We start from the raw sequence: 13189 nt of genomic DNA, 5'->3' as shown, positions 1-13189 counted from the left end.
TGTGGCATGGTGGACAGGGTTGCAATTCTGTTTGTCCACATATTTTATGATTGTCAGCTACCAGATCTAATTTTGCCTATCACATGAACCATAAATAATTTGATTTGGTCCTGGACCACCAACCTGTGGCACTCCTTCAAGTGCCCCGAGGCACCCAGTTTGGGAACCACTGATATACAAGTACTTAATATTTTCCTAATAATTTCCTTCTATCCTAGTAAAGATAACTAAACTCACATAATATAAACATTTTTAAATTCCATACAGAAGGCATATATTTATACATATTATGTAATGGTGATAAATGGGTATATTCAGTGCCATATTTTGCTGATGGTAGGCTGTCACAATGATTTCTCTCAGATAGTGGGTGGTACTGTGCTGTACATGCTAAAGGCAAACCGGATATTATATAATGGAAATGCTTTGCTCTGATGATGGCATTTTCAGTAGTATAACAAACAAATAAAGGATTAAAAAAAGTGTCGTGTAGCATGAATCAGCCGTTTATTTAGTGTTGTCAAGGGACTGTCACAAACAAATGACAATGCACGCTCAGTAAGGAATGGGAGAACGCTGTTATTCTGGCATTCAAAGTAAGAAATAAAATACAAATCACTCTCCACATCAGCATTTCAAAATACTTTAAGATTTTGAAATGTACTAAGCCTTGAAGAGAGATAAAGTGGTGAGATTTAAAGTACCAACCACTCAGCTCCTAACTATAATTTTACAATGTTTGAAAATTGTCAGTTAGGTGCTGATTGGTTGGTTCTTTATCTCTCTCCACAGCTTAGTACATCTACCCCTATAGTATATCTGAAAAACTTGCACTTTTTGGAGATGGTGGAGGATTATTCATTATAACCCACTCATGCTATTCTGTACTCACACTGTATTATATAATATGGTTTACACAGTAGAACAAGTACTTACATTCCTATTATTGTAAATTCAGGAGTCATTTATTGCAGTATATGTATGACGATTACAAGCAGTCTGTCTGCATTCATCACATAAATAACTGTACGGCAGCTAAAGCCCTCCTGTTTTACCAATTGTGCCCTAATCTGTCTATGTGCAAAAGGTCTGGACACAAATAGGTTACATTATATATCACTGTACAAGCAAGGCATATATATGACCATAAGTAAATCTAATGATTAGGTGCAATACATATGATAAAAGAGGTCTACTTTTACATGTCAAAAATAATAAGCCCACAAAGGTACTTAGTAATATATACTACATAATGCTACATGCTGCCTATGATAAATAATGTCAATCATCTTTACCCCAAAGTGACCTTATTATAGGGTTGGCAGATATAGAGTTTGGAAGTATCGGGATACAAAGAAGAGTGTTTGCTGAAATAAGTATAATTGTGATGAATATATCATTAGGGCCTGATTCAGTGGTAGACGCAGAGTCGATATCAGACGCAAACAGACCATTTTTTTCAGTGTGCGCATTCGGTACAGTCGCACTGCGGAAGCGCCCCGCTGGTTACCGCCAAGGTGATGCAGAGCAAATTTGGACGAAAAGAGAGGCAATTTTGGTAGGAGTGGTAACAGGGGTGGCTAGCCAGATGCGGGGGTGTTGCGGTCAGCGACTGCAGCTCTTTCCGCAGTTGCACTAATTTTGGAAAACCATGTACAGGGGGACATTCTGTGTCTCCATAGGGTGATTTCATTATTATGAAACTTTATTTATAGGATGCCACAAGTGGTCCGCAGAGCCGAACAGAGGGCTTGTGCAATGTTCGATGGTGCGACTGATGTACACAAAGCAGTGGAATAGCACCCCAGTCAGTGGAAGTCATTGTACAAATCTCATCAGCTGCAGCGTTAGCATAAAGGCGCAGACGCGCTGCGGAGAAAGATGCCGTCATGGCTGCTTTAGTGTCCACCTCTGAATCAGTGAGGACCTGTCCGTCTCTAGCTTGTTGGATAATTAAATGATTATCATTATGCTAGAAGACTGAAATAAGCGTATTCCTGAGGTTTAGGTGTTCTTAAACCTGCCAGTGATGTAGCAGTTACTTTACCAGCCAATAGCAGGAAGATGTCTGAAAGCAAGCCCAATGTAAAAATTGGTTGCCAGCAGAGGAGATTAGGGGCCTGATTCAGATCCGGACAGTAAGCCGAGAACGCACGCTATGGCCGATAGTCACCCGTCGGTGCATACGCCAATGTGCGAGCACTCACTGCGGTCGGGAATTGTGCGCTTTTAGTACACAGACTGGACCCTACTTTGAGTGACAGATAGTGCTGTTTGTGGGTGGTAACAGGGAAGGTGCTTGTGAACGGGGGAGTGGTGCTGCGAAAGCAGGCGTGTCTGGGCGTCAAAACTGCGTTTTATGGGTATGCATAACTAGCATGGAAGCGTCATTGTATACGTCACCTGGTTGTAGTTCAGTCTGCAGTGATCGCAGTGCTTGCGGTGGGGTAGGGTCGACCTCAAGGGCTGCGAGCAGCTCCGATGGCTCTCGATGGTTCTGATTAATCATTACACTTCCTGCAGATGACGTGCGTTAAGAAAGAAAAGTGGGCGTCTTTAGACCGGCGTGCGTTCATTCTGCCGTCGCTCTCTAAGACATAGAGAGCGTCCTTAAGCCTTGCCCTGCGATTGCGGAATCTGCATACCCTGCCCCTGATGGCAGCGAAAGTGAGGTGCTTAGCGTCCGGGTCTGAATTGCCCCCTAGGTGCTTAGATTATTAGCTACTTAGTGACCACAGGGATATTGGGGATACATGGATCTGGGGTGGATTTATTTAATTACTCTGCAATCGTCTGACGCCACCAGGTTAATTTTTATAGTAAAAAAAAAGAACACACCTGTGATCAATGCCAATGTTTCCTGTACATTTTTGTAAAATACCTGGTTGATTTATGAATAGATTTTTGTTCTCAGCTGCAGTCTGCAACATTCTCCTAACAGTATTCCTTTCAGGCTTTGTGAAACTATTAGCTCGCTGCCAAAAACATTTCAGCATGATATGCATTCTCCTAGCTCAAAAATAATGAAGACCTGTACACATGTGCCTTGAAAAACAACTCACGGTAAAAGCGGAGAGCCGGAGACAAAACCTTGTACTTTGTTCTTGCTTTTAACAGAATGTACCAATTGTGTTTAACAACACAATTGGTACATTCTGCTAAAAGCTCCCCTGCAGCATAGAGTGTTAACACTCTTGAAAGCTGAGAGAACCATTGAAATTTAAGTAAATCAATTTTTCCAAAACCTGAATGTACGGGTCCTTACAGGTACCTTCATTTTTGTACTATAAGCATGAAAGGCTTTAAGAGCACTCAGAGCATACTTACCTACATCTCTCTGGATGATCAGGATGGGAAAGCAGAGGTGGGATTTTCAGGGGGCATGGTGTAGAAAATAATGTCATCTCTGTGTTGCTCCCTCCCCCCAAATAATGAACTCTTCAAGCTTTGACTTCAATAAATAAACAAGGATAGTTCCATTTAAAAGCATCTGGGACTTTACAGTCCGTAAACTTTCGGAGATACTTCTGGAATATCTAAAGACTGAGGAAGGTTATATCACATTTAGAAAAAAAACTGTAGTGTGTCCAATGCAGGATCTGCAGTATGTTTGCCAGTACAGTGAGATGATTATAAGTTTTTTCTTCACAAAAATGGATTAAGCCCAGATCTGTGGAAATAAGAAAATCTCTTTAGCACAATGAAAATATGTGTAGGTGTAATTTACTACAGCAGGGTTTACCAAGCCTAGTCCTCAGTACACACTAGCAGTGCAAGTTTTCCAGAACTCCTCACAGAATCATAAGTTAAATAATTAGAACCACCTGTGGCTCTTTTAAAATGTGTCAGTCAGTATTGAATACACCTGTGCTTCAGCAAGGAGATATGGAAAACATGCACTTTTAGTGTGTACCAAGGACTGGATTTGAGAATCACTGTACTACAGAATGAAAACTTGGATTTCTTGACATCCCTACTACAACATGGCACTCAAATAGAGCTTGATGAATAAATACTATATTGGACACATTGAGTAGACAGAACACAACCAGTTTAAAAACACAGAATAAACATCACACATTGCATCCTTTCCTAATTTCCCAACACTGCACAGGTACGAGTACATGGCATCCTTTCCTAATTTCCCAACACTGCACAGGTACGAGTACATGGCGTTATGTGAGAACAGGGAAGTTGCACAAACTACTCAATGATCCTTGTTGGTTGGTATGTGACTAACTTGAAGGCTGGGTCCCTACAATGACATGGTCGTATCTATTTATTAATGTTTACTCACAACTGCAATATCTTTTTCTTTGAAAAGTTACTCGAAAGACATTAACACTGACCCTTAGAGTGTGATCCCATGAGCCTGAGCTGAACGCTGTCCCATCTGGAGAAACACGCAATGTACTGACTCTGTTCTCGTGTCCAAACAGAATGGAGACTCTACTCCCTTTCAGGACATCCCAGACATTGATTGTGTAGTCGTTGTATCCCGCAAACAAGAGACGACCTAAAATTTTATAAAAACTGAATTAATGAAATGGACAAATATAAAAAGTATTTGTTGCCAATTGTGACTTATGAAGAATGCAATAAATATTATTACTGGACAAACTGATTAAACAAACTTAATTTTAATATTATGAAACAATACACTAAATAAAACTCCCCATGCAGGAAGCTTTGTGATATACAAAGATGTAGAAAACTTAAATTCATATCAGATATTGGGCGGGATGCACTATCCTCAAATATGTGGCCGAACCTCCGAAAATGCCGTTTCCAGAGGTTTGACCGCAATCCCCATATGCATCAAGCTCCTGAAGGTGAAACCTACCGGAGCTTGTTCCTGATAGGCAATGCCATCTATAGATGGCATTGCCTAATAGAAGTCTATGAGCTTCTTTTCGGAGACTTCCCAGAGAGGGATCCGGTTGGGTCATTAAGACGGAAATTCTCCCTCTGCAGAGGGCAGCACTTATTGTTACTAAACGTCACTATGCATGTGATCAGTGGCGGGATTCAAAATGTGATGTTTCATGCATTCCACCCATTGTTACATCATAGTTATTAACATAGTTTAGTGGAAAATGCAATATTATAATAGTATTATGCTAATTATGGTCCTTTCAATATACTGGCCAGGATACACAGACCTACGCAGAGCGGGCTTAAGGGCCACATGGGCCTGGGGCTAAAAATGTTCAAGGGCCTACACTGAGAAGCTGTGACCAGTGCTGTGTGGGTGTGTTCCAAACATACCCTATCAGCCCCACTGTCTCCCTAAATACATAGAAATTGCATAATTTTGTGAGAAGACTACAAACACAGTTTTAGTACTTATGAGTTATGGCCAACTGTGTGACCAGCTAGGACCTAGTGGGGCCCCATAGCAAATTTTCAGGCCCCCCGCTCCCCTCCGCACCCTCCTCAACTTACCTGCTCCATGGTCGCGCTGCTCAGGGCAGGCCAACTCCTCTCCCGGTTGGCTCCATCAAACTCTCCTCACAGTGACTGATGCTGGGAGGAGGTGTCCACGCCTCCTCCCAGTATCAGTCAATGAGGAGAGCCGGGGCGGAGCCGGCCGGGAGGACGCGACCACAGAGGAGGCGGAAGCAGGACCACGGAGCAGCCAGCAGGTAAGTCAAGGAGAGGGGAGTGAGGGGGAAGCGGGGAGTGCAAAGGAGGGGGGGCACGGACTGTGGCCTGGCACCTTAGGTGCAGGGGGAGGGCCGGACCCGGGTCGGTCCGGACCCCATAGCAGCCGCACCCCCTGCACCTATGGTAGTTACGCCACTGTGGTCATCCTCATGCTGCCATGACATTAGGTCTATTTTTATGAGGAGGCCTGGGGCTGTAGCTCTATTCGCCTCATTGTTAATCTGGCCCTGGACCTACTAATCAAAGTGATATGTTTAAATTTTGCAGTTACAGTGGGGACCCACATACAAGTCTCTTTTCCAGGACCCGAGTTGTTTGGGATTATATTTAACATGACTGCAGATGAATTTCACCAGTCACAATTTGTGCTGTAAGCATTAGGCATTGCTCTGGCAGTCGCCTGCCTCACTGTACTAGGCAAGCTGTTGACAGCTGTTTTCATGACTGAAACAAAATTGCTGACTAGATGCAACTGCTATAGATATTTATACTGAGTAATGAGCTCACAACATAAAAGCCTAGCAACAAAAAGCTGAAACCATCCACTGACACAGCAGACTCTTCTTACAAAGACAGTTTATTTTCCGCTGTTTCCGGCAAAAAAAAAAAAAGAAGGAAAATTACAGAATGTGCCCATTCCAGCAAAATCCTACATGACAAATGTTACACTAAGTTACAGAAAAAAACTGTATTGCATACAAAAGTTTATGTACAGTTATGTCGTCTTCCATTGGACAGGACTCTGTTACTTTGTAGTAGTATGATCACTGGCTAAAAAGGTCTGAATCTAATCTAGACAATTACTAGAATTGTATAATGTATATATATATATATATATATATATATATATATATATATATATATATATATACATACACACACTACCATTCAAAAGTTTGGGGTCACTTAGAAATTTCCTTATTTTTGCAAGAAAAGCACAGTTTTTTTCAATGAAGATAAGACTAAATTAATCAGAAATACACTCGATACATTGTTAATGTGGTAAATGACTATACTAGCTGCAAACGTCTGGTTTTTAAAGGAATATCTACATAGGTGTATAGAGGCCCATTTCCAGCAACTGTCACTCCAGTGTTCTAATGGTACATTGTGTTTGCTAAGCGCTTTAGAAGACTAATGGATGATTAGAAAACCCTTGAAAACCCTTGTGCAATTATGTTAGCACAGCTGAAAATGGGTTTGCTTGTTAGAGAAGCTATAAAACTGGCCTTCCTTTGAGCTAGTTGAGTATCTGGAGCATCATATTTGTGGGTTCGATCCAAATGGACAGAAAAAGAGAACTTTCATGTGAAACTCGACAGCCTATTCTTATTCTTAGAAATGAAGAATTTCCATGCGAGAAATTGCCAAGAAACTGAACATTTCCTACAACGGTGTGTACTACTCCCTTCAGAGAACAGCACAGACAGGCTCTAACCAGAGTAGAAAGAGAAGTGGTGGGCCCCGGTGCACAACTGTGTAAGAAGACAAGTACATTAGAGTCTCTAGTTTGAGAAATAGATGCCTCACAAGTCCTCAACTGGCAGCTTCCTTAAATGGTACCAGCAAAACGCCAGTGTCAACGTTTACAGTGAAGAGGTGATTCCGGGATGCTGGCCTTCTAGGCAGAGTGGCAAAGAAAAAGCCATATCTGAGACTGGCCAATAAAAGGAAAAGATTAATATGGGCAAAAGAACACAGACATTGGACAGAGGAAGATTGAAAAAAAGTATTATGAACAGACAAATCGAAGTTTGAGGTGTTTGGATCACACAGAAGAACATCTGTGAGACGCAGAACAAGTGAAAAGATGCTGGAAGAGTGCCTGACGCCATCTGTAAAGCATGGTGGAGGTAATGTGATGGTCTTGGGCTGCTTTGGTGCTAGTAAAGTGGGAGATTTGTACAAGATAAAAGGGATTTTGAATAAGGAAGGCTATCACTCCATTTTGCAATGCCATGCCATACCCTGTGGCAAGCGCTTGATTGGAGCCAGTTTCCACCTCCAACAGGACAAAGCACACCTCCAAATTATGCAAGAACTATTTAGGGAAGAATAGCAGTTGGTATTCTGTCTGTAATGGAGTGGCCAGCGCAGTCACCAGATCTCAACCCCTTTGAGCTGTTGTGGGAGCAGCTTGACCGTATGGTACGCAAGAAGTGCCCATCAAGCCAATCCAACTTGTGAGAGGTGCTTCAGGAAGTGTGGGGTGAAATTTCTTCAGATTACCTCAACAAATCAACAGCTAGAATGTCAAAGGTCTGCAATGCTGTAATTGCTGCAAAAGGAACATTCTTTGACGAAAGCAAAGTTTGAAGGACAAAATTATTATTTCAAATAAAAATCATTATTTCTAACCTTGCCAATGTCTTGACTATATGTTCTATTCATTTTGCAACTCATTTGATAAATAGAAGTCAGTTTTCATGTAAAAAACTAAATTGTCTGGGTGACCCCAAACTTTTGAACAGTAGTGTATATATTTACCAAGCTATGTGACTCTCTTACCGCTGAGGGAGAAATCAACACTTGAGGCTCCAAAAATGATACTCTCCTTAGAATAGATGGCTACTTCTCTATCTGCTCGGAGGTCATACATTCGGCACTACAAATAAAACACATAACATAAACACAGTATAATTAGCATAACAAACATAAAAATGCTTGCCATTAACAGCAGGCTTTAACAAGGTTCTGTATAATTTCACAGTAACCAATTCCTCTTTAACGTTGCTAAATATGGCCTGTAGAGATTCTCTAATGTGATTACTGACCCCGTCTAGGAAATGTTTCCACCCATGATGACAACGTTCATTTCAAATATTTTCCTTTATGATAAGCTCCTGAAACTTGCACTTATAGAACTTTGAATGTTATACGTAGTTCTGTGTTATGTAATCTGTCCTCTATTTAATGTTCTGTACAAGGACATAAATCTACAGATTGCAGTCCATGGAAAGTGAGAGGATAATTAATAAGTGTAAATAAGGACATGTTGATTTCTCTCTCACTGCCCCGATTTTCACAAGTTCTAATCACTAATTTCATGCCTCACATGGGAACACTCATTAAGGCCTACACTTAATTAATTTTTCTTGTATACACAATAGCTAACAACATTGTATGAATATTGGGTTAGTCAGTTTATCGTAAATTAATTTTGGTGCACATTTCTGAAATTTAGTTTTGGTGCACATTTCTGGTCTAATGATAGGCTACTTAGTTTTGGTGCACATTTTCTGAAATAAGATGATAGGCTACTTAGTTTTGGTGCACATTTCTGAAATAATGATAGGCTACTTAGTTTTGGTGCACATTTCTGAAATAAGATGATAGGCTACTTAGTTTTGGTGCACATTTCTGAAATAATGATAGGCTACTTAGTTTTGGTGCACATTTCTGAAATAAGATGATAGGCTACTTAGTTTTGGTGCACATTTCTGAAATAATGATAGGCTACTTAGTTTTGGTGCACATTTCTGAAATAAGATGATAGGCTACTTAGTTTTGGTGCACATTTACTGAAATAAGACAAATCAGATCAAACATAGTAATAATTGTCATGATAAATTCAGGAACATAAATATGGGTACATAGAACCCTTATGCCAGTTACCCACTGATGTAGAGAGTTACCCACTGATGCGATCGGGATGTTGCAGTCACCACAAGAGAATGGAGCAAGCAGAGTCCAAATAACACTGCTGTGCCACCCCCACTTCCAACTGCAGGCTCAAGTGGACGTGAAGGCATGATTTTATTGGCAGCACGGTTGGTGTGATGGTTAGCATTACTGCCTCACAGCACTTAGGTCTTGGGTTCAATTCCCACCACAGCCCTAACTGTATGGAGAATATATCCATAATAGCAATGCTATCAGGGAAGATTCTAACATCACTATTACATATATACTTTCTGGTTACTTTCTCCAGCTGTATTCCAGTTAGCTTATACAGTATATAAAAGTCATCAATGGTGGCTGCATTATTAATTAAAAAAAAATTAAAAATCAATATTTAATACTTAACTTTTTTTAAACCAAAATTTTTCTAAAATATTTATAAATATTTACCAGAGGTTGAAAAATGGTCGTGATTATTTATAAAATCCACAAATATAGAACTATTGTGAGAAAATAAAAGGGTGTGTAAGAGCTATTTATCAAACACCGTCCGATCATCAACAACACGCTACACAATTACCGTGGCATCATCTGAACCAGAGGCGAATGCATCTCCACTGGGGTAATACCTGCCGAATAAGAGAAGCAAAACTAGTGCTTACAGAGAAATACAATTATATAATATAATTCTATATAATGATAAAACATTGTAACATTTTATAATAAGTAGTGAAACTATCATTAATTGGTTATATAATAAAGAAACCAGTATTAGGCATTAGGAATTATTTTCCATCTTAGATATAATAATGGCTAAACATCCCTGGCTGGGTATTAGGTATTTAAATCTAGAGTACTGTGGGTTTCTGGAGGTGATCAGGCTGCGGCTTCTTTATACTTTTATGGTTAATGAATTACACATCAAGGATGTTAATATCCTTGTAATCTACTACAGTCACTGCCAAGCGCATGTCAGCTGCTAGCTGTGTACTTTCCCATCAATCTTTAGCCTCAGTTTGGAAAACTACCTGAGTTTTAGTATAATGATAGTACAGTGCTTAAGCCTGGGTAGCTAGATATATAATTTCATAGTACAAAAAAGTATTTGCTGAGTATGATCCTTATTCAGAGTTGGACATGAAAGTGTGTTGAGGCTTTTATTCAGCTGCTACTTGCACTTCTCTTTATGTGCATGTGTGTCTTTTTGTTCTGCACATCTTTAAGTTGTAAACGTAACTTGCGACACAGCACATCTAAGGGACAACACATGGGAGTGCAGCCACAGGCAATGGTCGTACAGAGGCAAATTGTGACTAAAATGGACATGAACAAGCTTTAATGCGTCTGCTGGAGGGGCGGGCATGACTTGTAGGTGCTGAAACACTGATGTAAGTTGCTCACTGCTGTCGATGATAGATGTTACCTGATGTCTCATTGGACCAAAATGTCTCAAACACACCCATTTATGCAAATATAACTAAACCGCTGCAACAGTGTTTCAGAAGTCAAAATACAAAGCCGTGTATATCTATCTGTCTATCTATCTATCTATATATATATATATATATATATATATATAGTGTCTTAGCGTTTCAGATGCTCCAAGCCACTTAGGTACTTATTATCTACACTATGTGGCCATTAAATGAAATGTGTATGCATTGTATAACGCGACTTTTGATATATATCGTGTACTCATAGGAAAGTCATGCCAGTCATATTCCGAGCTATGGGGAGGGAGACGCCCACCTCTGAATATACTACAAGATATTTTTTTTACACATTAATAGTGCAATTGTATTTGCTTCCAACTCTGAATAAGCCCTAAGTATAAACATAGCATATGAATATTTTTTAATGAAAGCCAAAGTTGAAATCGTCCTCTCCTAAATCCTTTGCAGCCAACATTTTTTTTTTATTTTGTCTGTAATAAAATGTATTAACCTGTTTGTGTTTTATCCTTCAAGAAAAAAATAATTACTGCATATTACAAATAATTCAAAGCACATATATATATAGCCAGTATTGTATCACATAATATGTATTGTACATAGAGCCATATTTCCAGACGGATCTGGTACTGACCTGACACTGTTGATGTCAGATTCGTGAGTTTCAAATGATTGAATGCACTGGCCAGTGCGCATGTCCCATACCATTGCCTTCTTGTCACAGCCCTAAATAAACCAGAAGAAGCATGCTGGTTACCAGCTGGCTGAATCTATAACGGGACATGTTACTAAATTGCCTCGATCCTGGAAAATACTATATTATCTTAATTCAAAAAGATAAACATTGTCAAATATAAGGTTTTTGGCAGAAATTTTGCATTAATTTCACATTACATCTAACGGGTAAAGGTTACTTCCAAGCGTGATGACGCCTCTATGCATATGTCTGTAACATAAGGGTTAGCACTTACTCCAGACACAAAGGTGTTCCCTGTTTCAGAAGGTGCCAGGTCCAGACACAAGACATCAGCTCCGTGCCCATGAAAGCTCTGTAGCAGCTGTCCGCTTTCCACATCCCAGAGAGCACATGTCCCATCTCCGCTAGCTGTGAGGATCTGAATGTATAGACAAACATTACATGAGTCAGGCATGGGTGCACTCACAATGGAGTTCATTTGTGAAAAAATCATTATGAGGTGCATTATGTAAAAGTGTGTATGTCACATCAGTATCCAACTGCCTACACCTTTATTACCACCTCTTTTAAATACATGTTTCTACAATAATACTGTAAGACAGAGGTTCCCAAACGCTGTCCTCAAGGTACCCCAACCAGGGGCAGAAGAGTAGGATTTCTAGTTGGGGGTTTCCAAATGCTTGATTTTAAAGCAAATGTGGCCAGACCATTAGAGGGCATAATCAGCACTTAAACCAGCTATAATATACGTCATATGAAGTATGGTGAATGTAATAATTCTAACATATACAGGACCAACAATCACAGTATACCATTATATGTGGAAGTAGGACCATCCTGCCTGAGCTGAGCTGAATGTTTGTATTTCAAATGTGGGCACCATTCTATATAATTTGGGCAAATTTGGGAATCTGGGGGAGCAGCAAAAGAACCTTTCACTGCCCTGGATATAGATGTACAGATTGGTCTCCTTATGCACTGGGTAGTGTTTTATTATACAGTATTAATAACTGACCCTACAGATGGTCTATATTAGTGCACCCCTAACAGTGCATGTTTTCCAGATCTCCTAGTTGGTGCACAAGTGTATTTATTACTGGCTCACACATTTTAAAAGATCTACAGGTACTGTAGTGCTAATTATTTAATTTGTGACACTAAGGGGATATTAAAAATAGCATATAATACTAAAGTTGCATATTTATTTTGTGGTCATCATGGTGTGGGCTGGGGAGGGGGATTTCCAAGCAACCGGAAACCCCCTATGCGTTTGCCTATGCCAACAGCTCAGGTTTTAGAGATATCCATGGTTGAGCACAGGTGGTTAAATCAAACTGACTGAGGTACTAATTAATTCACCTGTGCTCAACCATGGATATTTTTAAAACCTGAACTGTTGGGGAGCCTTGAGGACCGCGTTTGGGAACCTCTGCTGTAAGGTTTAGCCGTATTAAACAGATCATGACAGAAAGCATCAGGACTGGCTATTACACGTGGAACCCTCCTCTGCAATGGGAGCTGCACATATGTAGTCAGCAGACCGTACATGTGCAGGAGTCCCGAATGAGGAGTGTAGAGACCGCTTATGCGGTCACTTCACTCCGAACACACCTTTCAGAGCCCCTGTACCTGCAGGTATATATCGATACATTTTGGGGGTTATTTAATTCTTATTGTCGAGAATATCGGCGGGTACAAATTACAATTATCGGGTTCATAATGCCCCTAAGACAGGGTGAGATTTTCCTCTGGA

General features: G+C 40.2%; 1 protein-coding gene across 1 annotated transcript in view; it reads right to left on the bottom strand.

Moving 5' to 3' along the window:
• Positions 1 to 485: 485 nt before the first annotated feature.
• The window catches only part of GNB5 (G protein subunit beta 5), a 38423-nt gene continuing 25719 nt past the window's right edge, over positions 486 to 13189 (bottom strand). The window contains exons 7-12 of the mRNA XM_088462356.1: positions 11711 to 11854; positions 11374 to 11465; positions 9869 to 9917; positions 8176 to 8272; positions 4350 to 4516; positions 486 to 3670 (exon numbers count right to left, since the gene is read on the bottom strand). Coding sequence (XP_088318482.1) covers positions 3659 to 3670; positions 4350 to 4516; positions 8176 to 8272; positions 9869 to 9917; positions 11374 to 11465; positions 11711 to 11854 — 561 coding nt within the window. The 3' untranslated portion in view covers positions 486 to 3658. The remainder of the gene's footprint in view (positions 3671 to 4349; positions 4517 to 8175; positions 8273 to 9868; positions 9918 to 11373; positions 11466 to 11710; positions 11855 to 13189) is intronic.

Source organism: Taudactylus pleione, unplaced genomic scaffold (genome assembly GCF_031769625.1).
Source record: "Taudactylus pleione unplaced genomic scaffold, aTauple2 ptg001207l, whole genome shotgun sequence".
NCBI classification, from domain to species: Eukaryota; Metazoa; Chordata; class Amphibia; order Anura; family Myobatrachidae; genus Taudactylus; species Taudactylus pleione.
The sequence above is the reverse complement of the archived record's forward strand: the minus strand, read 5'-3'. Positions and strand labels throughout refer to the sequence as shown.